General features: G+C 29.8%; 1 protein-coding gene across 2 annotated transcripts; it reads right to left on the bottom strand.

Moving 5' to 3' along the window:
- Positions 1–14,301: 14,301 nt before the first annotated feature.
- Positions 14,302–25,547, bottom strand: LOC125834709 (flowering time control protein FCA). 2 transcript variants are annotated; one of them, XM_049513847.1, is made up of 13 exons: positions 25,257–25,547; positions 24,705–24,775; positions 23,564–23,642; positions 23,039–23,121; positions 22,889–22,940; positions 22,368–22,444; positions 21,657–21,723; positions 20,649–20,728; positions 20,499–20,563; positions 19,497–19,572; positions 19,000–19,200; positions 18,788–18,913; positions 14,302–14,386 (listed from the first exon to the last, which is right to left on the bottom strand). In XM_049513847.1, exons 1-13 carry the CDS (start codon positions 25,525–25,527, stop codon positions 14,342–14,344), a joined length of 1,293 nt encoding a protein of 430 aa, XP_049369804.1. In that variant the 5' UTR covers positions 25,528–25,547; the 3' UTR covers positions 14,302–14,341. The 2 variants fall into 2 exon arrangements, with proteins under 2 accessions (XP_049369804.1, XP_049369803.1); XM_049513846.1 differs by having other exon boundaries at positions 14,359–14,571; positions 25,257–25,530.
- Between the last annotated feature and the right edge of the window lie 2,161 nt (positions 25,548–27,708).

The raw sequence follows: 27,708 nt of genomic DNA, 5'->3' as shown, positions 1-27,708 counted from the left end.
GAATAATGACGTAATGATACCTTAATAGAATTTCCTATCCATTTAAAAAAAAAAAAAAACTTCACCCTTTCAATTTCGTTATATCTTCTTATTTAGTAGAAGAATCATCATTTATTATATTCTACTCCACCTTAATTTGTACCATCAGAGTTTTAAGAATAAACATTAAATTTTAAATCGAAACAAAAAATCATTGAAAAATGACAGAAAAAATAATAATAGTATATGAAAATTAAAATACGGTGCAAGAAAAGCCTTTTCACGATAATTTTTTGAAATATATTGATAACAATTAAAATGAAGCTGTTATTTTATCTTTAAAATTAAGTTTGATTGAATTGAATTAGTACAATGAGAAAAAATATTAAACTAGTAACTTTTTAATGTTATTAAATGCATTTTCTTTTTAATTGAGTAGTAGATTAAAAGTTCCGAATTAGGATATTAAAATAATATCTTACTCTCTCCTTAATTATTATGGTATTGCAAACATTTATTTTCCTTAAATAGTGATTCATTTTCCATTTACAGTTATATCCAATTAATTTCTAATGTATTGAATGTGGTTATGGGATATTGAAATAATATCTTTATCTTTCCTTAATCATAATAAAATTATAATTTAACATTTATTTTTTTGAAATGATAATTTTTTTTTAATTCCTAGAACATATTGTTTACTATATTCAATGTAATTATAATAAAACATATTGTATTTAGTATGACAAAAGAACTCAACAATTGGAGAAATTAGATAAATAGTAATCTTAGCTTCTAAGAAATATCACATCATCATTTACATTTCCAACTTTATATATATAAAAGAGTTAAAAAAGAAAAAATAAGTGATTTAAGAAAATTATATAAATAACATTAATGATGAGATGAAAATTAAGAAAAAACGTCAAATAAATTAGTAGTATTGATGATGATAAAAGTTAAATAAATCATTTTTTCTATTATTTAAATTTTTAACATAAAATTTCCAATCTTTTAAAATTAAAAATAAATGTTAAAAATAAAATAAAAAATCGAGGCAATAATTATTTTAAAGAAAAATATAACCAAAATTGTCAGAAAAAATTGATAAAAATAAATAAGTATCTATTACTAAAAATGGTGTTACTACATTTTCTATTTTAAATTTATTGTTACATATCGATAGAAACTTTTAGAACAATAAATGATCCAAAAATTTAAAAATAATGATTCCTTAAATAGTGATTCCTTTTCTATTTACAGCTTTTCAATTAATTTTTAATGTATTATATATGGTTATGGATATTGGAATATTAATTTTATCTTTCCTTAATCATAATAAATTATATTTTAACCTTTGTTTTTGTGAAATGATAATTTTCTTTTCATTCGTACAACATATTGATTAATATATTAAATGTAATTATAATAAAACATGTTGTATTTAGTATGACAAAAGAATTCAAAATTTTTAAAAATTAAATAAATAGTAATCCTAACTTCTAAGAAATGTCACAAATATATATATATATATATATATATATATATATATATATATATATATATATATATATAAAAAGAAAATGATATAAATTACATTAATGATGAAATGAAGATTAAGAAAAGAAGTAAAACAAATTAATAATAATATTGATGATGATAGGAGTTAAATAAATCATTTTTTATATTTTGTAAATTTTCAATATAAATTTTTCAGTCTTTTAAAATTAGAAAATGCTAAAAAAATAAAACTAAAACTAAAAATCGAGGCAACAATTATTTTAAGGAAAAAATAACAAAAAATGTCAGAAACATTGATAAGAATAAATAAGTATCTATTGCTAACAAAGTGTCACCCCACATTTTCTATTTTAGCTTTATTATTACATATAGATAGAAACTTTAAGATGAAGAATGATTCAAAAATTTTAAAAATAACAAATCAATTATGTAAAAATACATGTGTAATTCTTATAAAGTTATAATAACTAATTTCTTCAAATAAATAATTAAATAAAAGAAAAAAAATTAATTAAGAAAATAATATAAATAACACTAATTATCATATTAATAGCATTGATGAGGAAAGGAACTAAATATGATCATGTTTTTTAATTCTTTTTTAAGAAAATATATATAAACTTTAATTATAGATAAATAAGAAAAAAAAACTTTAATTAAAGATACAAAAAATCAAGACAAAATAAAAGAAGAAAGAAATTAGAAGAATAATGAGGTTGAAAGAAATAATATATAATTTTCTCTCTTTTCAAATAACAAAATAAATTTTTGCTTGTTCTCCTCCTAATTTGATACGAATTCCATAAATAGAATGATTTTTTCTCCAAATAATTTTTCTTACCCTTTGAAACACTAATCAGCCTTCTTATAAATTTCTCAACCACAATGAATTTTCTCTCATTGTAGGAGGAATAAACATTTTTTCAAAAAGTCTTTTATTTTGAAAAGAACTTTTTGTTACATAATCTCTATCTTTACATCAATGTCTTTACAAGAATCATGAGATATTCTCTCTTTCTCTTTTGTTAAAAAAGTCACATGACCTAGAAATTTGATGAACATCTTAGCGACAGAAGTTGATACCATATATTGATCATCATCGTCAGAAGAAGAAGAGCCAAATTGAAGAAATTTGTTCATATTTGTTACAAGTGCTCAACTATTTTTTTTATTTTATAGGCTAAATAATTATAAACAGTTATGAAAAATGAATAGTTTTTATCTTTTCATCTTTCATTTTCATTTACTTAAATCTATATTAGTGTAATGGATGTTATAAAGGGCATAATTAATCGGGTACGACATAAATACTTTTTTTTTAAATACAAAACAAAGATAAAATGTCAAAAAAAGGAGAAAAAAGATGAATAGAAATACCGGTCATAGAGAGATGACACAGCAGATTGTCTATATTCAACTTTATATATACATATATAGGTTCATGCCCTTAGATGTTATTTTATTACTTTAGCTGGCATCGACATTTTTTTTAAATTTGATATCTACTTTGGAACATTTTATAATGTGACATAGGCTGACAATTGAGATCATAAATTTAAAAATAATAAAATTTAATTTATTATAATACTAATATCAATATCATAAAGATATATATATCATTTAAAAAATATATAAAAAGTATTATAAATTGTAATAATTAACCGCTTTATTTTTTTTTAATCATATAACTAATTTGATTTACACTCCAAAATTCATAGGTGTCACATAATTTAGACATTAATTCTTCATTGCTTAATATATGTAATTATATCAATGACATATAAATTGAAATAAAAAAAATTACATATTTTATTTGAAAATCACGTAATAGTACTATAAGGTATAATAATTAACAACTTAACATATTTTAAAATTTTAGTTGACTCTCCAAATTCCATATGTCTCATGTAATTGAGACAGAGAAAAACATATATTGGTTTAAAATTAATAAAAATATTATAAATTATAATAATTAACAACTTAAAATTTATAAAAAAAATCCTTTAAAAAAATTTAGTTAGCTCTCCAAATTCAATTGGTATTACAATAATTAAAACATAGAAATTAACATAGATTGGACTCCTGCTGACATTTATGTTTCCTTTTTTAAAAAATTTTCTTTTATACTTTATATAAATAATTTTTTTATGTAAAAAATATTATAAATCATAATAGTTAATAGCTTAAAATATTTGAAAACATATAAAAAGTTTTTGTTAACTTTCAAAATTTCATCTATACCACATAAATTGGGAGAAATATATATATATATATATATATATATATATATATATATATATAGATAGATATTTTAAGTTGCTAATTATTGTGAGTTATAATACGTTTTATGTAATTTTCATATATATTACTCGCTTTGTCCTGATTTATGTGATACAAATGAAATTTCAAAAGTCAATGAATTTTTTATAAGTTTTTTTTTATATTAACTTATTAATTATTGTGATTTATAATATATTTACGTAAAACATACTCTAAATAAAAATAATTAGCAACTTAAAATATATAAAAACATACTAAAAAATTGATTAACTTCAATTTTCATATGTACCACATAAATTAAAACAGAAACAGTAACATATATTGAGCCCCGTGCTGGCACGGGGTCCCATATCTATTATATATAAACACCATAATACATATGTCCTGTCATTGTTTACACAAATACTTCACGGAAAAAGAAATCTAACATTCTCTATAAAATAATATTAATATAGATGTCTCGTTGTCTTATTCAGATGCCTAGGCCCTTTGAGTTTCAGCACCAACAATTCCCATGTTTGTAAAGTGTCAGGTCCAACAGCTATTTAGAACACTCCCAGGTCCAGCAGTTATTTCGAACACTCCCAGGTCTAGTTTGTGTCATATACGAGAGTTGATCTTCACGTAGATTCTAGCCTTTTAGGAGTTCAGTAAAGTGCCATATTTGTCTAGTGTAAGGTCTAGTTATTCACAAAGTTCAGGAGAGTGTGAATCCTTGAAACATGCAATTGCACTGAACGTGATTGTCAAGGCCAACAATGTATTGACGATGCCCTGTAATTTAATGTAGCTGCAATAGTAGAGGACATACAAGATTTGACATTATGAGCTGGGTTTAATATAAAAATCAAAGGACCTAATTTGTTGGCAACCAAGGTGATATACAAGCATGTCTATTCCATATGGTTTATACAGAATGTAAAGGCTCAATGATGGTGCAACTTTAATTGAGCTACAGTCATTTTCTTGAGGAGTTAAATTTTAAAAGTATAATTATATGTAAATATAATATGTTAACCCTTAGCTTGTATGACCTTAGTAAGTTTGCATTAATTTATTTAACTAAAGAACAATACGATGAGATTTAGAAGAAATAACAATGACATACCAGTGTGATCTCACTAGTGACGTCTGAATAGGATTGTGTAAAGTAGAGAGGTTGTTTCCAATATCACGAAATCTAGAACATGCTAAAGATACAATACGATTAGTTGTAGAAGTTCGACACTAGTGATATGTAAAATGGCGAGGTAGTAAAATAAAGGACAAAATATAACTATACCTCTTGACTTGAATGCTTTCATCAAAGATAGCTTGGCAAGACAAATGGGACATAATGCATTTGTGGATATGTTGAGAGACACCTTGTGGTTGATCCAAGACTAGTCTACCATGTTGATCTTATGTTTGATCATAGACACACATATGAATCACTAATAACTAAGTTACCAGGTTCGGACCAACCTACTGGATGTGAATATTGTAACTGCTCAACATTCATCCAGTATTTACTTCTATATGTTTGTATTTGCTAGTTGATTCCTGAAAATAATCAGCTCAACATTATTAAACTTAGTTACAGCTCCCATAAATATTTAAAAGATGTGTCTCTTTCTTAAAAGACCAAATAGTAATATCTAGTTATTTCAAGTTACTCAATAATTAGCTCGATACATATAAAAATCAGTAAGGTAAAAGATTCTATAGTAACTCATTGTGCAGTAGATACTTGCTTCAAAACATTTGGAAATGTTGTAGAATACAATGGGATAGATAGTCTACTAGTATAAGAAATCCAAAGCATTATCTTTTCTCCTCAACAATTCTTACTTAAGAGCTTTGTTTAATTTACAATTATAATGAACAACATGAATAAAATAATTCATCAGCTAAGACTACAAGTTACAAACTAAAATATAGCACACTGCTCCGCAACATTCAACTATGTTGTCCTGCCAACTCTTTATATAAAAAAAAGTATATTCTCTTTAACCCAAACATACAATCTTAAACTTGTCCTATTACTTGGTATTTGAAAAAGTCAATTCAATGACAAAATTCTTACTTCCTAACCCTTTCGATCTTTTGCATTTTCCAGCTCTATAAGTGCTTGTGTCCCTAGCTCTGCCCCTACTCTAGTTATGCAAAACACTAGATACCATAGTCGTAAAGCAACTATAATTACACCATAGTATAGTTTTGATCTTCCTCATACAACCTGCACACGAACACTGCCTCGTCATTCTCCTTCTCTCAAATTTTTAAATGTAAGAGTCGATTCGCATGTTATATATAATTAAAGTGAAAAACTGAAAATGTAACTTTTCTTGGGGTCTTTGAGTTCTCTTTCTTACGAATTAGGTCCAAAAATAAATCACCTCTTCAATTATATAGGCTACATATTTTACTGCCAAACAACACAACTATTTTCACGTCAACATGTCTTCTACATTGGCCAAGTTAAAGTCTCTATCAACTAATCTATGGATGCTGGAAAATATTTTGTGCTTCCCAAATGAAAAGAGATCCCAACATAACTACTTTAGATCCACTTTTCCTACTTAACTAAGCACATCAGTATCGATATAAATGCATTGTGCAGCCAATAAAGTAAAAGTTTTGGCTATTTGGCAATTTCCCTAAATGATTTAAAATTGTAACTTCTCATTTCCCTCAATATGCCAGGTCTTCTACAAATTAAAATCCATCCAAAATATCCACCTCCACTTATCAAGAACTATTTCAAATCAGTGTCCATAATATATTGTTATCCTATTCATCAGCCCCAAGTTCCACAAATTTCTGTTGTGTGTTACTTCTTAGAATGCACTTTCTCTTCCACATTTAATAATAACTCACAATCCCATTAAAAGTTCTTTCATAAAATTTATATTTGTATACAATGACTGCTATAATTCATTCAATAACAATGATGATGTACTCTTTCTTACCTATCATAACAGCTCTTGAGGTGAGAAAAAGTAAGGAATTTCAAGTGTCGTTAAGTAGAATTGGAACAAATGACTCTTATGGCTAATTGTAGGATTCTATTCCAAGCACAATCAATCATTAACTTTACAGATTTATCAATGTAAATGCATAGTTGATTCCACTATATTCTTGCGGGAGAAGCTTCGCCTTAACAAGAAATGTTGCGCTTTGAACAAAAAAGAGACAGAATAACGCTATGGAAAATAATTGAACACGCTAGTTAAAAGCAAGCTTGAATACATGTCTATTGCTGCTGCATTCCATTATTGTTTCAAGGGTTCTCAAGATCAATTATATAAGAGAAAAAATCAAATTGTATACAGGGATTAATTTTCTGATTGATCGTCCTAGTTTTTCTGTTGGCTAGATCTATTTTTTGTCTTTGTAATACTTTTACAATCTATATTTAACCACTCATATGGTGATTCCCAATCAACTAGAACTTAGACCCATAATGATAACCACAAGTTTATCATAGATAACAACAAAAGGAAAATAAAAATTTATACTATAGAATCTTTGGGAAAAGACTAACCCATACCCTTAAACATGAACTTCCATCATCATCACCAAAGAAATTCATGAATCGCAACTAAAAATGGTACTCCACCTTAAAATGCATTTAATCAAATACCCTAATGTAAGCGGGAGCTTACCATAGTGAAATGAAGAAGTACATATATATGAAATCGATGATACGTAGATTTCCTTCATTTTGAGAAATCGCTGATGCAATGGTCTGCGTCTCCAAAAATACCGAGTGATTCAACAAATACCAAAGATCTAGGGACTCCTATATGGAAAAAAAGAATTACGATCTCATCCATGAATGGAACTTTCAAAGAGTAAATCATGGTTTAGAGACGCTAAGTGTTTAGATTAGGGTTTGAGAGAAGAAGATTTAGGGCTCGACTTTCCGATGGAAATTATTTTGTGAGGAAGCGTTCTTTGTGATGAAATAAGTTATAGGGGTTTTGAATTTCGATTTCTTTTTTTTGAAGCCAAAAGTCGAATGGGCCTTTTTTGTCCACTCAATTTAGATTTAGGACCATATCTCAATTACTTTAGGACAATATTTTTTCCCTTCTCTAACTGATTAAGAATTAACCACCGGAAATAAATCTTGTCCTTATTAGTATATTTTCAAAGATCAATTTCTTAACTCGTCTCTATATTTTGGTCTCTAAAGAGCCATTTTCTTGTAGTGTAGAACGTACGCAAAACTTATCTTTAATTTTTTTGGGATAGAAAAATTATTTCTGATAGACCCTCGATTCAAGAAATTGTTTGTTGATTCATATTTATACATGTCTTTGCTGCTTATTTATTTATGGGGAAGTACTGCACAAATATCCATTTAGATTAGGATCCATTTAAGTTATACTTGTAGCACTTTTTATGTAAGTTTATGCGTTTTAAATCAACTTTAAAGATATCTAGTGTCTGAAGTTTAGTGGGTAAATCAACTTTAAATCAGACATGCGATGTTTGAAGTTCAGACGTACATTTACGTCTAAAATTTGATTTGTCAAAGTCTAACTTCGAGCAATTTGAAAGCAAATAAAGTTCAGGTATTTTGTATTAATTTAAGGGACATATATGCCTGAGGTTTAGCTCCAAAGTTCAGATATGTTTGTAGAAACTTATGTACATATGTCTAAGTTCAATCATTTTTTTAAAACTTAAAAGACACATATACTTGAAGTTAAATCATTTTTGTTTAAATTTAAGATACGTGTACTTAAAGTTCAATCATTTTTTGTTCAAAATTAAGATACATATGCTTGAAGTTCAATAATTTTTCGTTGAACTTCAATTATTATTTTTCTCAACAAACTTTTATATAGTAATAACTTGTTCTCCAAAGGTTAACAATTCAACACGTCAAACTACTTCAAATAAATTAAAAATATAAATTTTAAATATCATAATATATATATATATAAAACAATGATAATTAGTCAATATATTCAAGTTTTTTAATAACATCACGAATACAAATTTACTTTTTATTTTCAAAATTTAAGATTACCTGGTTAAAATATTATACTTCAATTGCTATATATAAATTAGAAAATCACAATTGTACAACAACCAAGAAGAAGAAAGAGAAAGAAAGGACAATGTGCTTTTGTCCGATAATTGTAAATTTTTGTGTGATATTTGTCAAAATTGAGTACATATTGAATTACTTCTTAAATGGGGTACAACTTAAATGACAACAAATAAATAGTCACTCACAAATAATATTGTTTGTTTTGGACCTAAGCTATTTTTTACATCATTAGGTTATTAAAATGACTTATAATATGTAACGTTACTTTCATTTGAAATATAATATCAAATATATGTTCAGTTTAATCTTATAAGTGAGTTTGAATTAAATTTTATTAATACTTAATATTTTGTGCATCGATATTTTTATTTTTTTTGCATAGTTGTTTTTTTTCTTTCTTGCTGACAGACAGATTCTTTTCTTTTTTAAGTGGATAAAATGTGCTTCTTTACTTTGAATCAGATGCTGTCTTTTTTAGCTTTAGTATTATGCATGTTCTAATCTTCTAATGGACTCATATTGTTAAAAGTTTTTTTTTTTTTTTAATTTTAAAAAAGAAAATATATCATAATCTGTAGACTTTACTATTATAAAGAATATATTTTACCTTTTTGCAGTTATGGCCGCGGGATCCTTGCCTTAAACCTATGAGGTCACGTGTATTCATTAATTTTAACTTAAATATTATATTTATATTTTTTAAAAATTGAAGTACTAAATATAGATAGATATTTCACTGTAAATATGTTATTGTATATTAACTTAAAATTATATGAACTTATAGATTTTAAATTCAGAATTTGATTGTGAGTAATTTTGTGAGAATAGAGATTTGGTTGTATTTATGCATGGTTTTGCTGCTTTATTTATTGAAAAACTTGCATATGCAACTTATTAAAATATTTGAAAATTTGAAGAAGTATATGAAGTGTGAGTTCAGCATTAATTGTTAAAAAAGCATGTAGCTAGATATTAGCGGAAATGAAGATTAATAGTTTAAACTTCAGAAAAGTTATTCTTAATTTCTAACATTACGTATCTGAAATTTCACATATGCATGTTTGAAGTTTGGTACCAACTCTTAGACATGATTGCAAATGTTTGGTTTTGATAAGACAAATTTCTTCAGACTCAAATTAATATTGCAACTTCAATCGTGAATCAGCTATATCTATACTTTATATAACAATTTTAATTAGTATTGTAAAAACTATAAATTTGTTCGTTGTGATATTACTATCTTGCCATATAATGTTCAGAGTCGAGAAAATGACATAAATAGTCCCTCAACTATAGGAGTAGGTCTAAAATGGTCCCTGAACTATACACTTAACGGATTTAGTCCTTCAACTATTCAAAAACTTGTCAATTTTGGTCCCTTAACTATACACTTATCGATTTTAGTCCCTTAACTATAAACTTACTGATTTTAGTCCTTTAAATATTCAAAAACTTATCAAGTTTGGTTTTTGTCCATTTTTTTTAATACAAATAGCTTAGGTTTTTATTAACAGAATCTATGCCTCGAGAAATTAAATCCTTTAGCAACTTTTTCTGTTGGTTCTCTCTCCGTTACCTTTTCTTCAAATTAACCTTACGCGAAGAACCTTAACCTCAACGATTTAAAATAAAATTCATGAGGAAAGAAAATATAAGTCATAATTTTATTCAACAGAGGATAAAATGAAGCATATTATTGTTACTAATGACTTGAATATGTTAAACTTTATTATAAAAAGAAAAAAGTTATTATCCGTTAAATCCAAAGTTTGTACTCCAACGATTTCATTGAACGGAATTTGTTTAATTTTTCAGAAATGGTAATTTATAAAATGGTAGATTTGCAGTTTTTAAACTTTTTTTAAAATAGATCAATTTTATTATTGTATTCATTTTATTTTACGTAAAGAAATTTGAGTAAATTAAATAAAATTTGCATTGATTAGCATGCTGCATGATAAGTTTCTCGAACAAAAACTATCAAAGTTTAGGATGGTGCATACTAAAAACCAAAGTTATTTGTATTTAAAAAATGGACAAAGACCAAACTTGATAAGTTTTTGAATATTTAAAGGACTAAAATCGGTAAATTTATAGTTAAGAGACTAAAATCGGTAAATGTATAGTTAAGGGACCAAAGCTGACAAATTTTTGAATAGTTAAAGGACTAAATCCGTTAAGTGTATAGTTCAGGGACCATTTTAGACCTACTCCTATAGTTGAGGGACTATTTATGTCATTTACTCATTCAGAGTCGAAGCAAGTATTTCAATTTTATGATTTTTTAAATTTTAAAATGGCGATTTTAAGTGAGACGGATATAGTATTTAAGTTTTATGAATTCAATGTTTGATTATTATTATTTTTAATCTTTAAAATATTATATTTTTGAACTTATCATATATACTAATTATCGTAATTTTACTTACTTTTTACGTATAAATTTACATTTAGCATATATCTCACTCTTAATTTATAATCATTATTTGACAAGGAAAAAAATGATTATCCAAAACTTTTTTTAATGATTATTTTGATTTTTAAATGAATGTTACGTGTATCAATTTAATAATAGAAAGTTGTATAACGTGAACCCCGCTTTAACTTCTTTTTTATTATGTCCTTTTTATATAATTGTTATTTAATAAAATAAAATTGTAAATACTATTTAAAAAATTGACAAAAAATCACACTTACAATTTTCATAAGAGACAGGTGATTTGTATGGCTTTGACTTGATCTTATATTATTGGGGGGAAAAAATCTTATTTGATTCCCAAGTTTTATATATATAATTAGTTAATTACTTTGAATTTTGTACAAGTAATATTTCTCTTATTCCGTTATGTTTTTAACTTGGTTTCTGTTGAATATTAAAAAATAAATAAAACGTCATCTTAAGGGGAAATGATAGAATTAGGATAAATTAATTTAACCTTAATAATCACATATTAAGGAAATAATATATATTAATTAATTAATCATGACTAAGAAATAAAGTTTATCTACAAAACATATGAGATACATTCGTTGATTTGAATGGAAAATGTTGATTAGCCAGAACATCACATAAAAAGTAGCATAAGTAAATCTAAATTATGTGTATCCCTACTAGACACTTTCTATTAGTCAAAAGACCGAAAAAGATAATGTGAACATCTATACAATAACTATACATCAGTACAAAAACAAGTTGAGATTCGCTACCTGAACATCCATACTAGACTAGTACAATAATTTTAAATAGGCGTCTGGACATATGATTTGGGATCATGATTTCGTATCCAGATTCTCCAAAACACAGGATTTGAAATTTCAATTATTATTTTTAAATGACTTAACACATTAGTTTATAATTTGAGAAAGAAAACTCATCATTTTAAGTTTTGCGAAATACAACTCACATGTGACGTGAAGTGATTGTTCATACCATGTGAAAGGATTATATTAAAGAACAATTAGTTACTCTCTTCGTTCCATTTTATATGAGGTAGTTTGACTCGGCGCGAAATTTAAGAAAGAAAGAAAGACTTTTAAAACTTGCGGTCTAAAATGAATGATAGAAATTTGTGTGGTTGTAAATCAATTTATTAAGGGTAAAATAAATATTTTATAGTTAAATTGTTACTTAATATAGAAATGTGTCATTCTTTTTTAGACTGACTAGAAAGAAAAGTAAGTTACATAAATTGGGACAGAGGGAGTACTATTATTGTTAACTAGGGTAACTTTATAAAATTATGTATATATGAAAGTTTGTAATCGCAAAGTTTATCTATTTCAATTTATGTAGCACGTATAAAATTAGAAGAGACAACTTAGTTTTGATATAATTTTTAAATATTTTAAGTTGTTGATTATTGTGATTTATAGCACTTTTAACGTAATTTTCAAATAATATATGTCACTCTCTCAGTCCCAATTTATGTGACATAAGTGAAAATTTAAGTCAACCAAATTTTTAATATATTTTAAGTCATTAATTATAAGGATTTATAATACTTTTTAAAATAATTTTCAAATAATATATGTTATCCATCTATTTCGATCTATGTGGCATAGATAAAATTTCGACAGTGGTGTTTGGCCAGTGCTAAGCACAGGCTCAATGTTCTAATGGTAAAACAAAAAAATTATAAAAATTCAAAATTTTAAACTATGATCGTGAATTTAAACATAGAAGTTTTATATTTCATGAAATATAATTTATATATTTGTATTTATATAAAATTATTATAAAACACAATAACTAACCGTTTAAATTATTTAAAATGCATAAAAATGTACCAATAAAAAACTTGATCAACTCTTAAAATTTTAACGGTATCACATAAATTAAGACTGAAAATAAATACATAGCATTTGAGGTACTGGTCACTAAAACTAAGCATTATAAAAAGACATGAAAACATTCACTTTATCAAAATTTACAAGATAAATATTTGTAATAATAATAATAATTAAAAAAGTACATAAGGGTAAGTATACCAAAAATGCCCTTATGATAAGTATAGGGTAAAACGCATTCGATGTATGCGATTTACCAAATACGTGTGAAATGTATTTTTTCTCTTTCGCATGCTCAAGTCTCATATGATATAGGTTTTATAATAAGTACAAGTAGGCCGACATAAGACACGTGTAATTTATCGAGGACATGATTCTAGATAATATGATACTATGAAAGTCGATAATTAGGATAGAACGCTAGTAATAGGTAATCAAGAATTATTTAGTTTTTCGATAAATATTTTCAATTTTGCAAAACCATTATTTTACACGTGGTCAATTATGATTCGGCCACGTCATTAATTAAATCATTTTTAAAAGGGAAAGGCTCAAATATGTCATCGAAAAGGCTCACCTATGCCACCCGTTAAAAGTTTGGCTCACCTATGCCATTTCAGCTAATAAATAATTGCATGGATGAGCTTCTCAAATGTACATGATATAGATGAACCAAACTTTTAACGATGACATAAATAAGCCTTTTCTCAAAGTTCTATGGCATATTTGAGCATTTTCCTTTTATAAAAAGAACATTAAGTTATGCAATTTATCATGCGACACCTTAGGTTTACTTAATTGGTAGGACGGTATAAGCATTAATTATTCTTTTGATAATTTCCACAAGTGGGGTGATTTTCATGTTTATGAGAAAATATAGCTTAAGAAATATATTACCTGTTCAATAAAACTTAACTTCAAATCACTAATTTCAAATAATGTCCAAACGGGCTTAACACAAAGAGTTAGGAAAAAAAATTCTAAAACTTTGGACCAAATGTACAACTACACAAAAACATATTTGCTCCCAACTGGGGAAAGGCTCTAAACAGTCTAAAGCTCACAAGTAAATCTCTAGCAATTGAAATGTAGGAACAAATCTGCACACAAGAAACCCAGTCTTCAGATATGTTGCCTTTCAGTGCTAGAGTCACTAGTAATTGAAAAACCAAAACCATACATTCCGTTCCCGGTTCCAGTAACTTCTAAGATGAAAACTGATGCTGTTTACACACACACCAGAGGAACCGTTGAACTTGCTGTTTCGAGTTCCTGAAAATTCAGAAACCACATACAATATCATGAGAATGAACAGCTACTTTGTTCCAAAGGAAACTATTGAAATGTTAAAATGTGCAATGTGCGATACCATAAACTTAGTTCTAATTAACTTCAAAAATGAGAACCAATGTTTAGACACAAGCCATAGGGACCGCTGAACTAGCTGTTTCGAGTTCCTGAAAATTCATAAAAACATGTGTAAGATCATCAGACTGAATAATTCCTTTGCTCCAAAAGTGCAATTATTGAGATGCTAAATATGCAAATGTCCAGATATAAGTGCTGATGATTGACCAAATATATTTATAGATCGATATCAAAATGCGCAGACATCGGAATCTGACTTCCAAAAAGACCTACATGTATGCATACACCATATACTGCTTTATCAAAAAGAAGACTAATCCAAGATCTAATTCTTAATTGAGAGAAGCAGTCAGCACATCACTATTTCTTACAAGTCATATGGTAAACAGAATAAGAAAGGGGAGAACAGGAGAGTAATCTCTTCTCTTTTTATTTTATTTTATGAAGTAATGATAATATTATTAATAGCACCCATAAGATGCAATTTAGAAAAGGTATGGATTCTATACAAAACTTAAGAAGCCAAGGAAATCCAAGAAAATATCATTTACATCCCAAATTCTTACACCAACAAGAAAGATTTGGAACACATTAGCAGAAAGATCTGAAAGACATTGGCTTCAAAAATGGAATAATTGCTGAGGTCCCCTCAAAGCATCTACTGTTTCGTTTCCACCAAAGAATCCAAAAAATGCAACAAGAAGTGATCTTGCAGTTCTGTTAATAGGACCAAAACAAGTGTGTGATTCTCTTATGTCAAATATATCAATAGTAACAGATAAAAGGAACTGGGCATAAGGTGTGTTCACTCAAATTCTAATCCAAAAATTGGATTATAGTTGACTGAAACTTTTAGTTTACAGATATAGCCACATACCATCTAATGAGCTGCAGGTTTTCACTTCCAAGAGTTCATGGTATGCCCATTTCTATATATAGAGTGAGCCAACTCACTAACATAAGGAAACTGAATTCACTAGGACAAGTTAACTTGGGTCAGTCTTATTCTCATCAAATATGACATTATCTTCATTCAACTCTATCGAAAACTATCATTCTTTTAATAGGTGTATCCCTCTTTGGGCTTCGAAACCATTTAGACCTCTTCTTTTCTTAACTCATCTTTTACAGTTGCTACTCAATGATGGTTTTCAAGTTAGTAGCACCTTGTGAAATAGGAAAGTAATAATTCTGCACATGCTCATTCTCACCTTGCACTCAATAACCAAAAAAGAGATTATTCCCAAGGAGAGTCGAATCTATTCACTCAACTATCTAATAAGATTGAGACCAATTTACTGTAGAGTGACAATTTACACATCTTTTTGGGCCACTTTGACTAGGATGAATCTTCCCCCTTTTTGCTTGATCTAGCTTGTCACTTTCTTTTAAATATCCAACTTCTAATTATTAATCTGAACCTCCGATATGTTATTCTACTATATCTTATACCCCAACTTTTTAACCTGATAGCACAACTAATCCAAGTACTCCAGGGAATCCTCTCTGACATTGACCAAGACAAATCTGCCACAAAAACTCAAAAAGCACTGGTCTACATAACAAAACCTGCTTTAAAAATCCATGAAACATCCTCTTCACATTCTATAGATATGCAAGTATGTTTTCTCCTCCCAAGTGTTTTGAAGTTTTTTAGGCTCAATATAAGTTTCTGTTATCTTTATATACTAACTGGAATCAGCGGTGCATCCAAAATTTGAAGTTTATGGGTTTAAGTTCAGGATTCTGTCATAATCTACTGATTTACTAAGTTTGATGTTGCTGATGCTTGTATCCTCTGCAATGCTTTTGTATAGTTGCCATGTTTCTTCACTGTCATTATACCTTTTCATTACTACTTTAATCTGCTTCACTTGAGCCGAGGGTCTTTAGGAAACAACCTCTCTATCTCCATGAGGTAGGGGTAAGGTCTGCATACACTCTACTCTCCCCAGACCCCACTTTGTGGAATTTCACTGGATATATTGTCGTTGTAGAAATCTGTTATTTGTACTTATCTAGTGGTTCTTTTAAGTTTTAACACATATACAGGGTCTGAGCCAGTCACTAGTTTCAAATGAACTCATAACATACACACAACATCCGCACCCGACTAGAATTTATACTCTTATAAGAATCAATTTCTTCCCTCATTCATTTGCTGCAAAAAAACACAGATACCCATAAGTTTCTTCTGCTGTCATTACATCCTAGTCTAGGTAAAAACTAAAAAGTCAACCTTGAGCTCCAAGCAAATCCAGCTTCAAGTTTGTTCGTTATATTCAGTTGCTTGTATACATTTGAAGTTAATCCATTTGAACATATCCAATGATGAGTTTTACGCCATCTTCATTTATGTAAGTAATTTGTATACATGACACAATGATTATGTAACAGTTCTCCCAGAATCTCTCCGCTTGTAATTTACAGTATGTCCTTGGTAACTTCTTTTTATGATAAAATATAACCTATCTTATAAAATAAATAAAAATCAGTACATGAATACCCCATCAAGAAAAAGAAAAAGAAAGGATAAGAGTTCTCTTTTTTGGGGGGATCAGTTGCTAATTCATTCTTATTACTACTGAAGTGTAAGATATGTCCATTTTTTATTGTAAGTTCACAGAACAACATGAGCACTAAATGACACACTACTTTTACCAGGGCATATCATTAATTCCAGCTGTAACTAGACTATTGGAATTTCTGAAGCCATGTGAAATTCTTAACTATTCGCTTTCGATAGGTCTCTATTTCACTATGATATATGAAAATCTAATGTTTCACAAGATCTTTTGTTTGCTATCTCCAAAGTGCAAGCAATGGCAATTCACAGATTTTCCAAAACCCAGCCTTTAGGTTATAGTTTCACAATGACAAAAACATTCTGAGAAACCCCTTTCCTGGGAAGTCTCACTTTGACATTAAGGATAATTTAACCATAAATCAATTTGAAGAAAAAAAAAACTTTCTAGGTAAATGCCTGTGAGCACATGCAAAAGAACGATCCATGATTATTCATAGAAAAAAGGCAGCTTTTCTAGCAAGATGAATGAGAAGTAAAAAGCCAAACAATATCCACCGTATTTTCTCTTTACAGATTGTCAAAGTTAGGCATAAGGACAGCATTAGCATCTTTTATCTTCCCAAATGTTTGACTTCTACGCTTCTAGAAAGTAGCCTCTGTTACTTGGAATAACTACCTCAGTAGCAGTACAGATAATGAATACACGACAAAAGATGAGATGCTACATTGCAAATACTCTGTTTGGCACAATAAGGAGATCCCTAGGAACCACATAGAGTAGCTAAAGTAATCTTTACACAGAAGGCTTTCTTCACAAATGGCTGTGGCCCCATGTTAAATATAATTTGTGGCTGTTCACTGAATATATTTGTGACATAACAATGTCTGGAGATAATATCAACCAACATTAAAGCAGCCACTGATATTACAGACATTTTCTTGAATGAAACGAAAAATAAAAAGAAAAAAAGAATCCCGTCACCCGAATAAAATAATTTTCTGTCAGCAGGAACATCTTTGCTCCATCCCTTTTCAACTATTTTTACTTTATCTTGGTTTTTGTTTCCAGGCAGATATTTTCGTGAAGGATCTGTACATATATATGGGTGCAAAATGATGTTAATGACGTCAGTTTACTGGGAAAAAGATGCAAAAAGGTGATAAAGAAGGAATCTCCCTTGAGCTGTAGTACCAACTGACATGCTTTTCAAAAGAAAATGTGAAAATAGTATTTCATTTCCTCTACAGATCTTAAATTGAGGTACTTAATAATAGTGCAATCTGGGTAAGATCAAAACTGAGTCTTAGACCAAGGAGAAAAACAAGAGAGGGTAATTTGCAGCCCAAATGCATATTGACCGCCTCTAACCTTCCAGGTTTCCTATCAAGATAACTTTTAGTTTGTCAATGCATCAATATGCACCAAACATATAATTTCTACGCTTCATATTTGATTATATCATTCAAAAACCTTCCAGCAATATGTGTTCAAGTTTTACATTTTATGTCGTTCAGAGCATCTTATTGAAATAATAAACTTGAGAAACCTCCCAATACAAAAGTGGTCAATGACTTATTTCAATTAAATTAACAAATATAAGATTCGCCAATGCAGTAAAACAAGGTTTCATTGATCAATGGATGAAAACCTTCAAGTTTCATGCACAAAATCAAATCCAAAACATCCAATAAGAAACCTATACCACAAAAGTAAAAAACAAGTTGAAAAAATCATTAATTGCTGCATGAAAGGAAGGTTTCCCTGAGAAAAGTTGTACCTGACGCATTTGAGAAACTTCTGGAGTGTTACATACTGGAAGTTTTAAATTGTGCTGATCCTGTTGCTGTAGATCTAGCTTTTCTAATTTCTTTTCATAAAGTGCAAACTCCTCAGGCTTCTCCCACTGTTTGCATGTTTTCAGGCATTCATTGCATTTTGAGGGGCATGGATCAAGTGAGAAAAAAAATTGGACAACTAATGAAATCTTACCCTGCTTTCACACGTTACACAGTTATAATAATATAAGTTTCCATCAGGACAGATATGGTCACTCCATTCACAATCAATGGACTCCACCATCTCAGCATTTAAAGATTTTGCATTGACAGAAGATGCAGCTGATGGCAAAACATTATCTGATCCAACATGAGTGCTGAAAACTGTCTGAGGATTGCTTCTGTTATTTGGAGTCTGCAAAATGCAACAGATACTTGAAACATCTTTTTTTTTTTTGCTTTGTGTCTTTCATTGGTAATTCTGTAATGGGGGTTGCACATTATTCAAATAGGAAAGATCATTTTCTTTGGGATAATAAGATCAAGATCCTTTCTCAAAAAGGCAAAAAAATTAAGCTCGTACAGCACAAAATTAGATGTACTCGCATAAGAAACTTACAGCTCTTGATAGAAATTGTTAGGCCATTCTAATAGTAAGACACGTGTTATGACATGTTGCCATCTACTTAATCAGAAATATTGAACAATAACCTGATTTGGACTCTGGTGATTAGACTGGTTAGTTCCTATATTCCCATTGAATTGCTCATTCATAAGGGATGGCGCCCTGCAAGATGTAAGTTCCACATACGGCAATCAGCAAATAAAAATACGAGAGATGATATACTAAAAGCTAGTCTAATGTACTTTAACCAGAACAGGACTTGCATAAGAAATGCACTGGAAAGAACTGAATGAATAAATAGAATGGGGCCGGATAAGAACAAGTACCTATAGCGACTTGTTACAGAACATACGAGATGCTAGAAAAGATGCCTGAGGGAAGTAGAAGCAGTTTTATAAAAGGCAGAGGCATGAGACGAAGCATGTTATCACACGTGGGGTGAGGCATAAGCCCCAAGGCACAGGACTCATAAGTTCCCTGAATATTTAAATTTTTCCATTTTTATATAAAAACAAAATAAGCATAAACTTACGAAAAAAGTTTAAAACTACATAAGCAATTGTATGAATTTTTTTCATAAGGTAAATAATTTTATTGAAATCGGAAATTCATAATTCCAATAGAGAATACAACTTTTATCATTCATTTGCTAAAGAATTTTGAGGGTCAACATTGCTAATTAGAAATTAGACACATGATTTGCGTAGGAACTGTTGGCCAAGCCCCAAGCGTTAAGCGTGTTTAAGGCTCAAAACCAGGTGCTTCCGGCGTAAGCCTCACAAAACAAAGCCCCACAAGTGAGCCTCAAGGTGTTCTGCAAGCTCGAAGAAGCCTTTAAAACACTGATCATAAACACTTTAACTTTCTCAATCAAGAAAATCTCTGATATCACAATAGGAGAGAAGAGTATCAATTCCATTCTAGTTTCTTAAATTTGTGTTTAACTTTTCATCCTAAATTACTACTACTTTGTTTATTCAGAAAAAGTAATTGACTCATCCTACAAAAAGAGGTACTCCTAAACTAGCAATGGTTGATCCATCCAAAGATAAAGGAAAAATAAAAAAAATCCAAAGAATGGTGCTTACCTCGACTCTCCCACCTTGGGCTTCTTAGGATCTGCAAATCGAATAACCAACGGGTGCTCACATACCTGAACCACAAGCGAATGGAGAAAGGAGATTTGGTTTCAGATCAGAACTAGATATATACATTAATGGTTTAATGCAGGGACTTACTTCAATTATATAGGTGCCATGTAGTGCATTCATAGCCGCAACTGCCATGTCTCTACAAGCAAACCTGATAAAAGCACTTCCTTCAAGGCAACAATAATATTAACATCAAGAAGAAATAGTTGAAATACAAAGCAGACAATCCAGAAGTAGGTGTGCCGACATTATATTTATGTAGAGGCAGCATGAATAATAAGCATGGCACCAAATATAGCAAATGCAACTACACTGTTCAAACAGGTCAAGAAGCACTTGATTAGTAAAATTAAGGAAGATGTACCACCAGCTGAACTGTTGGCAGTATCTAGAGAAGCAGCCATAGCGACAAAGAAATATGTCTAAGGCCTCATATGTTTTCATTAAGATTAAGATGTATGAGCCTGAATGCACATTTGAATGATTAAGATCTTGTCTCTAGATCTAGATCTGAACACTGAATGATTAAGACTGCTTGTTATTAAACATCTGAATATATATTTAATAATAAAAGTATTTTTTAGAAAACAATGTAGTCATCCTTTTTTTTACTTCAAACACACATATTTATGAAGTTGTTTCGAACTTTAGTCAAATAAAAATTTTACAATAAATTTTATCAATTCTTGATAAACAAGCCGCAAAAACAAAAATTAAAAGCTTAAGGAAAATATTTTTGGTAATTAATAAAGTTGAAGAATGAGAGAGGCTCGAATCTTTTTTGAAGAAAAATATATAGAGCACAATTTTTTTTTCAAAACTAAAACCGTCTTTAAAAGGGTCTGAATGAGAATAAGACTCTGTCACGGATCTGATTCATTCAGACCCATTAAGAGATTGTAAGTAAAAAAAACAAACACACTTAATGGCCTAATGTATGAACCATTCAGATTCAGACCTCCATTAAGTGCAAACAAATGAGGCCTAAAACTAGGCACAGTAAGAGAGCATCATTGCAAACTGTTGCCAAATGCAAATACTCCTGCAAATTAGATGCCAAAATAATAATGAGAGAAGATAGTGATTGTTACATACCACGACGTTGTTTTAGTTCATCAACAATTAAGTAGATTTCTTCAACAATCCCATATGGAGAAAATACCTGCCAGCAAAGGCGTACATACTAATTCAAAACTTTTCCATTGGCTCAAAAGTGAAACAGATAGTACCGTCTCTTATCTGTGACTTCGTTTGACAGTGTATAATAGATCAAGGATTTAATTGCACTTCATACAATATTTATAGAGGTAATGAAATGAGCAATTACTAATAGGAGGACACAATATCATGATATGAACTCATCTTTCAAACATCAGAACGGAATAAAGCTTGTTATTTGGCATAGTTTATGATGCAGTTTACTAAATCCTAAATCAAAAAATGTGCCAGGTAAAAGTGGGACGGAGCAAGTTCTAATCTTCATCAGCTATATCCTCTAGATGAAAATTACAATTGATAAACCCATACTAATGACATTACTGCAAAAGTAGTTGCTACATATTGCTTCATCCAATGGCACTAAGTACACAAAAGCTTGAGTTTGTGCCCAATAAATATTATCTATAGATACAAGAATCGAAGCATGAGACATGCAGATTCTCTCTCTCTCTCTCTCTCACACACATACACACACACACAGAGAACAGAGAATGGACAAATTGAACATAGAGTAACAGCAAAAACTGAAGGAGCAAAAGGAAGATAGAGTCTAGATGTCTTGGTTAAACGCATATATGTGGAGCATACATGCTCAATTTCATTTTTGGAAGCTTGTTTCCTCAGACCACCAACATAAAGTTTCTGAGTGTGTTCGGTCAAGATTCCTACAATATGAGAAAAAGGAGGTAAAAATGGAGATAAAAATAATAAAGCATTGGAAATAAACACAGAGAGGCACAACGAAATAACTTAAAATTCAGACTGGTATACACTTGAGAAAATATCCCATGTCAATTCAACAAAAATATTTTGAACTTCCCAAGAATTAGTCTGTTTACTATTATTCTTAATATTTATTTATTTTTGATAAGGTACTATTATTATTCTTAATATTGTTTAGTACAGTGAAACAGTCTTATCCTTACTACGTGTTTTCCTGGAAAATAAAATTGCAGTCATACACGAAGCTTAACATAGCAGGTGGGGAGTGAGTTTGGTGGATAATGTAAATAGTGGAAGGGTTCTAATTTGCTTTGGTTAAAATTTGACAAAGCATATGATAACTATATTATATTTTATAAATTTAAACAGAGATAGTGAAAAATTACCAAGACGATCACGTTCCCCATCAGCATACCTAACTGTTAAGGGAAACTCACCCTGCAAAGCAAGAAATATAAACAAACCAAGTAAGAGGAGATCAATAATTTCTTGAGAGGGTAAATCATTTTAACTTCATAACAGAGAAGGAAACTAACCCCAGGGAAAGTATATCGACCATTGAATGCTACAATAGCCCTATTAGCTTCATCTAGCGTTCTATACTTCACAAAACAGCATTCTGCAGAGTAAATCATTATTCATTTTTGTTCTTCTTAAAGAAAAACAATTCATTTTTATTCTGATACCTATACTTTGTCAAATAGATAATATTATACTTCCAGATGATACATGTGCAGGGAATATAGTGAACATAAACAACAACAACCCAGTGTGGTCCCACAAGTGGGGTTTGGGGTGAGTGGGGTTTACCATTTACGTAGACCTTACCCCTGCCTTTGTGGGGTAGAGAGGCTGTTTCACAGAGGGGAAAAAGATTAAATCCTGGTAGTTTAAATGATTCACAATATTTAAATTGAATTTAACTGCTTTGAACTACTTTAGTAATACAGAACCCAGTACAGATGACAGGACATTTGATTAACCAACATCACCAATGTAAACTACAACTAGTACACTAGACAGATAGCCTGGCAACTGCAATTGTTACAACATTCCTCTACCTTTCCTCAGACCGGTGCCTTTATCCGTGAGACGAACAAACTCAACAATGTGCCCATGTGCAGCAAAAACAGACCGGACCTGAATTGAAAGAGCGTGCATCAATATGTAGGGATATTTTCAAAATGCCCAGATAATGAACATAGTCAAACACGGAATCTGCAAGCACTTGAGTGATGAAAATTCAATTTTTTAACATCCCGTTGAAATGGAACGTAACTGGATAATTGGACAGGGAAAGCCTGTACATATTGATTCGGACCGAAGCTAGTGGTTAACGGATTCTACCTACACGAATGGATATCTATTACTTTTCTGTACATATTATTTGGAAACATTAGTTGACGCCTACTACTTTGGCATTGAGGTGGTGTTGATTAATTATAATTGAATACCAGGATACTATATAATATCCATTTGATGTGGTTAATCCAAGACAAATGAAGTATCTATGTATACCATAGGATACCTAGAATTCACAAAGATTAAGGAGTAAAAAATGAATAACGGAAAGTCAATAACTAGACATCACTCCCTCCAAAGAGACAGGAAAGCAAGAGAAAGTGATCAACTTACAATTAAGGTAGGTTTAATCATTGTTGGTACATGTTTTTGATAAGTAAAAAACTTCCATTGATAATCACCAAGTTAGTGTTAAAAAATATGTGCAAGATGTGTGTGGCTATACTCGAGTAATACATTGTCTTAAACATACATTTGTATAGTGTCCTCAGGAGTATCTTCATTTGGTTAGAGATTTGTATGTCAACGTAGGTTAGATGTGAGATTTCAAGTATCTCTATGTTTATAAACATTTATTCTGTCCTAAAAACCCAATTATTAGGCATTGGGATGAAGGCCTGGATAATTGAAGCAGAATGTATAGAGGCTTTATATGGCCAACCTCAATGTATAGAGGCTTTATATGGCCAACCTCAACTACTTTGGGGTCGAGACAAATAGTAGACATTCTTGTTGTTGTTGTTGTTACTATCTAAGCTCTAATTAAAAGCCTCAAGTCTCACTCTTAAGCATAACTAATAGGCAATAGCACATAGAATCCCACTTATTCAATGCAACTAAATAGCAACATAACATGGAAAAAAGAGATCATTTTTCTGAATACTCAATTGTAAGACTTACATCTTCTTCTTCTGCTGGCCTTGGAACTCCTACAACATAGAGTTTCACAAAACTGCCACAATCCAGAAAGTCTAAACAAACAAAATGCAGCAGTGTTACTTGGGAAATCCTGCTATAAATACTCAGTAAAATATACAAACTTTCCCTTTGCATCCGGAAATTCAACTAACTGAAATTACCAGCATTTTAGAATGTGTCTTTTCACCAATTTTATACAAGGTAAATTGCAACTCACAATACTCTATTGCGGTCAATTAAGTGATCGAAAATCATAAAGTCTCTGATTCAAATCCCAGCAAAGACAAAAAATACCAGGTGATTTCTTCTTATTTATCGTGGTCTGGTGAAAGGTTGGCGAAAGGTGACACGTATCATGTGGAATTAGTCGAGGTGGCAACTCTTTACTATAGTTTCCCCATATTTAATTTTTTTTTAAACAAAATTATCAAGTCTCTCAAAAGTTAATCAAATTCACTCACGATAAGCAAAAGTGTCAAACAAATTAGGAATGAGAGATTATTTAATCGTTGGGAGAAGAACAGTGCTTTGTACCAGAGCTTGCTTGATCGAAAGGTCTCTTACGAGCCGGAAAAGGCGCGGAACCACCGAAGTTTTGCTCAAAATTCGGATTCCGATGGTGATGCTGGTGATGTTGCCGGCGATTGTAGTGATTGCCGTCGCCGGGAAAGTTTCTTCTGTTATTGTCTAAGTTCCCATCATTACGAGAGATAGAGTCGTCGGAAGGCCAATTCGGCGGTGCAGGATGAGGGTTCCGGTGAAATTCCGGCTGGATTCCCCGGCGTTCTCCGTTCCTCTGGTCCATTGAACATCAATTGTAAAATTGATTATTTGAACTTTTTATATATATTACTGGTAAAATTACTCATGCTTCGCGTGATAATTTAATATCAAGTAATTTATAAAATGGAAAAGAGTTAAAAATTGTCGTTGAACTATGCAAAATAGATCACTTATACCCTTCGTTATATTTTGAGATAAAAAATACCCGCGATGTTATCCCTAGGGACCACAAATACCCCTCAAAAGTTAACAACTCAAATTGTTAATGACGTGGCAAGCCATGTGAAACTAATCTCTCTACCTAAGCCGCCAACTAAGATTTCCACTAACCCATTCTTGCTAACTATCAATTCATCCTCCCAAATCTAACAGTATTTGGGATACGAAATTTCGTTTACATTATGGAAACACTATCTCCAGTATTTGCTAACCCAATTTTAACTCTCCAATATTTGTTTGATTATTGTACGAATTAAAGCAATCTAAATTTTGAGAGGTTCAAAATTTAGATTTGTATGACATACATGCATCTTCTGTATGTATGAGGGGAATATACGGCCAGATGATTTTAACTTTGTTCTTGTTTTTTGTTGGATAATACAATTTTAGGAGATTTAGATTTTAAAAAAAAAGTAAAAAAAAGTAAGTGTTAATCCTAGTTGGCAGCTTAGATGGAAGGATCAATCACACATGGCTTGTCATGTCATTAAAAAAATTGGGTTGTTAACTCTTTAGGCGTATTTGTCGTCTCTAGAGATAACAATGAGGGTATTTTTTAACTCAAAATGTAATGGATGGTATAAGTGATCTATTTTGCATAGTTCAGGGGCAATTTTGACCATTTTTCGTTTATAAAATAATACTTAAAATCTGGCCGGCATTAAAACTAAAACACCATATTCCCTTTGTCCCTAATTACTTGTCCAATTTTCCTTTTATAGTTGTCCTTAATTACTTGTTCATTTTGACAAATCAAGAAAGGACAATTTTTTTTACTTATTATACTCTTAATTAATTACTTTGAAAAATGTAGAACTTTTTTAAAATCTTAAATTTTTAATTCATCTACTTCATAATTAATAGGGTAAAATGGTAAACTCACTATGTTAATTATTGTTTTCTTAATAGGTGTGTCAATTCAAAGTGGACAAATAATTAGGGATAGAGGGAGTATTATCTTACATATAAGATTACGTAGTAACAAACATTGATAATGTAAAGGAAAATGAAAATTATTACACCTTATCATTTATCCTTGATAACATAAGCATATATTAATGACTATAAAAATACATATATTTAACATAAGAAACGGTGTCAGTGAGTCACTCAACAGGAGCAACGTACACAAATATTTAATTGTGAAGAAGAAGAAGATGTTCAAAAATTTTGTTGTTTTAAAATGAGAGGGAAATCCCTCTATTTATAGACAACAAAGGGTAGTGTGAACAAATATTTATTGTGCCTTATCAGAAAGGTTACAACTATTTGAAAAAGTTGCAACCCTTCGAAAAGGTCACAACATTTCATAAAAGTCACAATTTTTCATAAAAGTCTAGGAGTGGCTTGGCTCCATGGCTTTAAAAATGAGGCATATGCCTTAGGCCCCCAAAATCGAAGGGCCTAATTTTTTAGTAATCAAGCTTTTTTTAACAAAAAAAACATAAAGAATGTTTTAATTTGTTTCGAAACATTAAAGAATATTTTTTATGGATCAATTTTTAAATTTAACTTCCATATGATATGTTTAAAACCACAAGATTAAAAAATGTTTTGGTATATATATATCTTTAGTTTAAGATCATAAAAAGAAAAACTTTTTTTTATTAAAAAGAAAGAAATAACTTGAATTTCATATATAAAAAAATAATTAAAATTTTGGCCTTCAACTTATTTTTGGCTTTAAGCCACTAATTAGCTTGAGCCGTCACTGTAAAAGTTGCAACTCTTCATTAAAGTCGTAGCTTTTTTATAAAAGTCACAACTTTTCATAAAAATTGCAATTTTTCATAAAAGGGGAATGCTAGTTTTGGAAATAAATAAATTAAAAAGAAATTTTGATTTGTGGTGGCGTCATGTAGGCGGGCCTAAGGTTCTCTTATATATATATATATATATAAAATATGATTTTTAATAGAGAACTATTAATAAAAAATTTAATGTTTATTTTAGTAATTTTATTTTATTTAAAAAAAAAACACTC

Source organism: Solanum verrucosum, unplaced genomic scaffold (assembly GCF_900185275.1).
Source record: "Solanum verrucosum unplaced genomic scaffold, falcon-dt-bn FXZP01000149.1, whole genome shotgun sequence".
Classification (NCBI taxonomy): Eukaryota; Viridiplantae; Streptophyta; class Magnoliopsida; order Solanales; family Solanaceae; genus Solanum; species Solanum verrucosum.
This window is presented reverse-complemented; position numbering and strand designations above follow the sequence as displayed.

Bases quoted from the DNA above. Each gene is read 5' to 3' on its own strand.
- LOC125834709 (XM_049513847.1), bottom strand. From the start codon at position 25,527: ATGGACCAGAGGAACGGAGAACGCCGGGGAATCCAGCCGGAATTTCAC. The intron at 18,914-18,999 runs GTAAGATTTCAT...ACATGCAAACAG, and splicing joins GTGTAACGTGTGAAAGCAGG to TGGGAGAAGCCTGAGGAGTT. The intron at 14,387-18,787 runs GTACAACTTTTC...CTGAATTTTCAG, and splicing joins AAGTTTCTCAAATGCGTCAG to GAACTCGAAACAGCAAGTTC.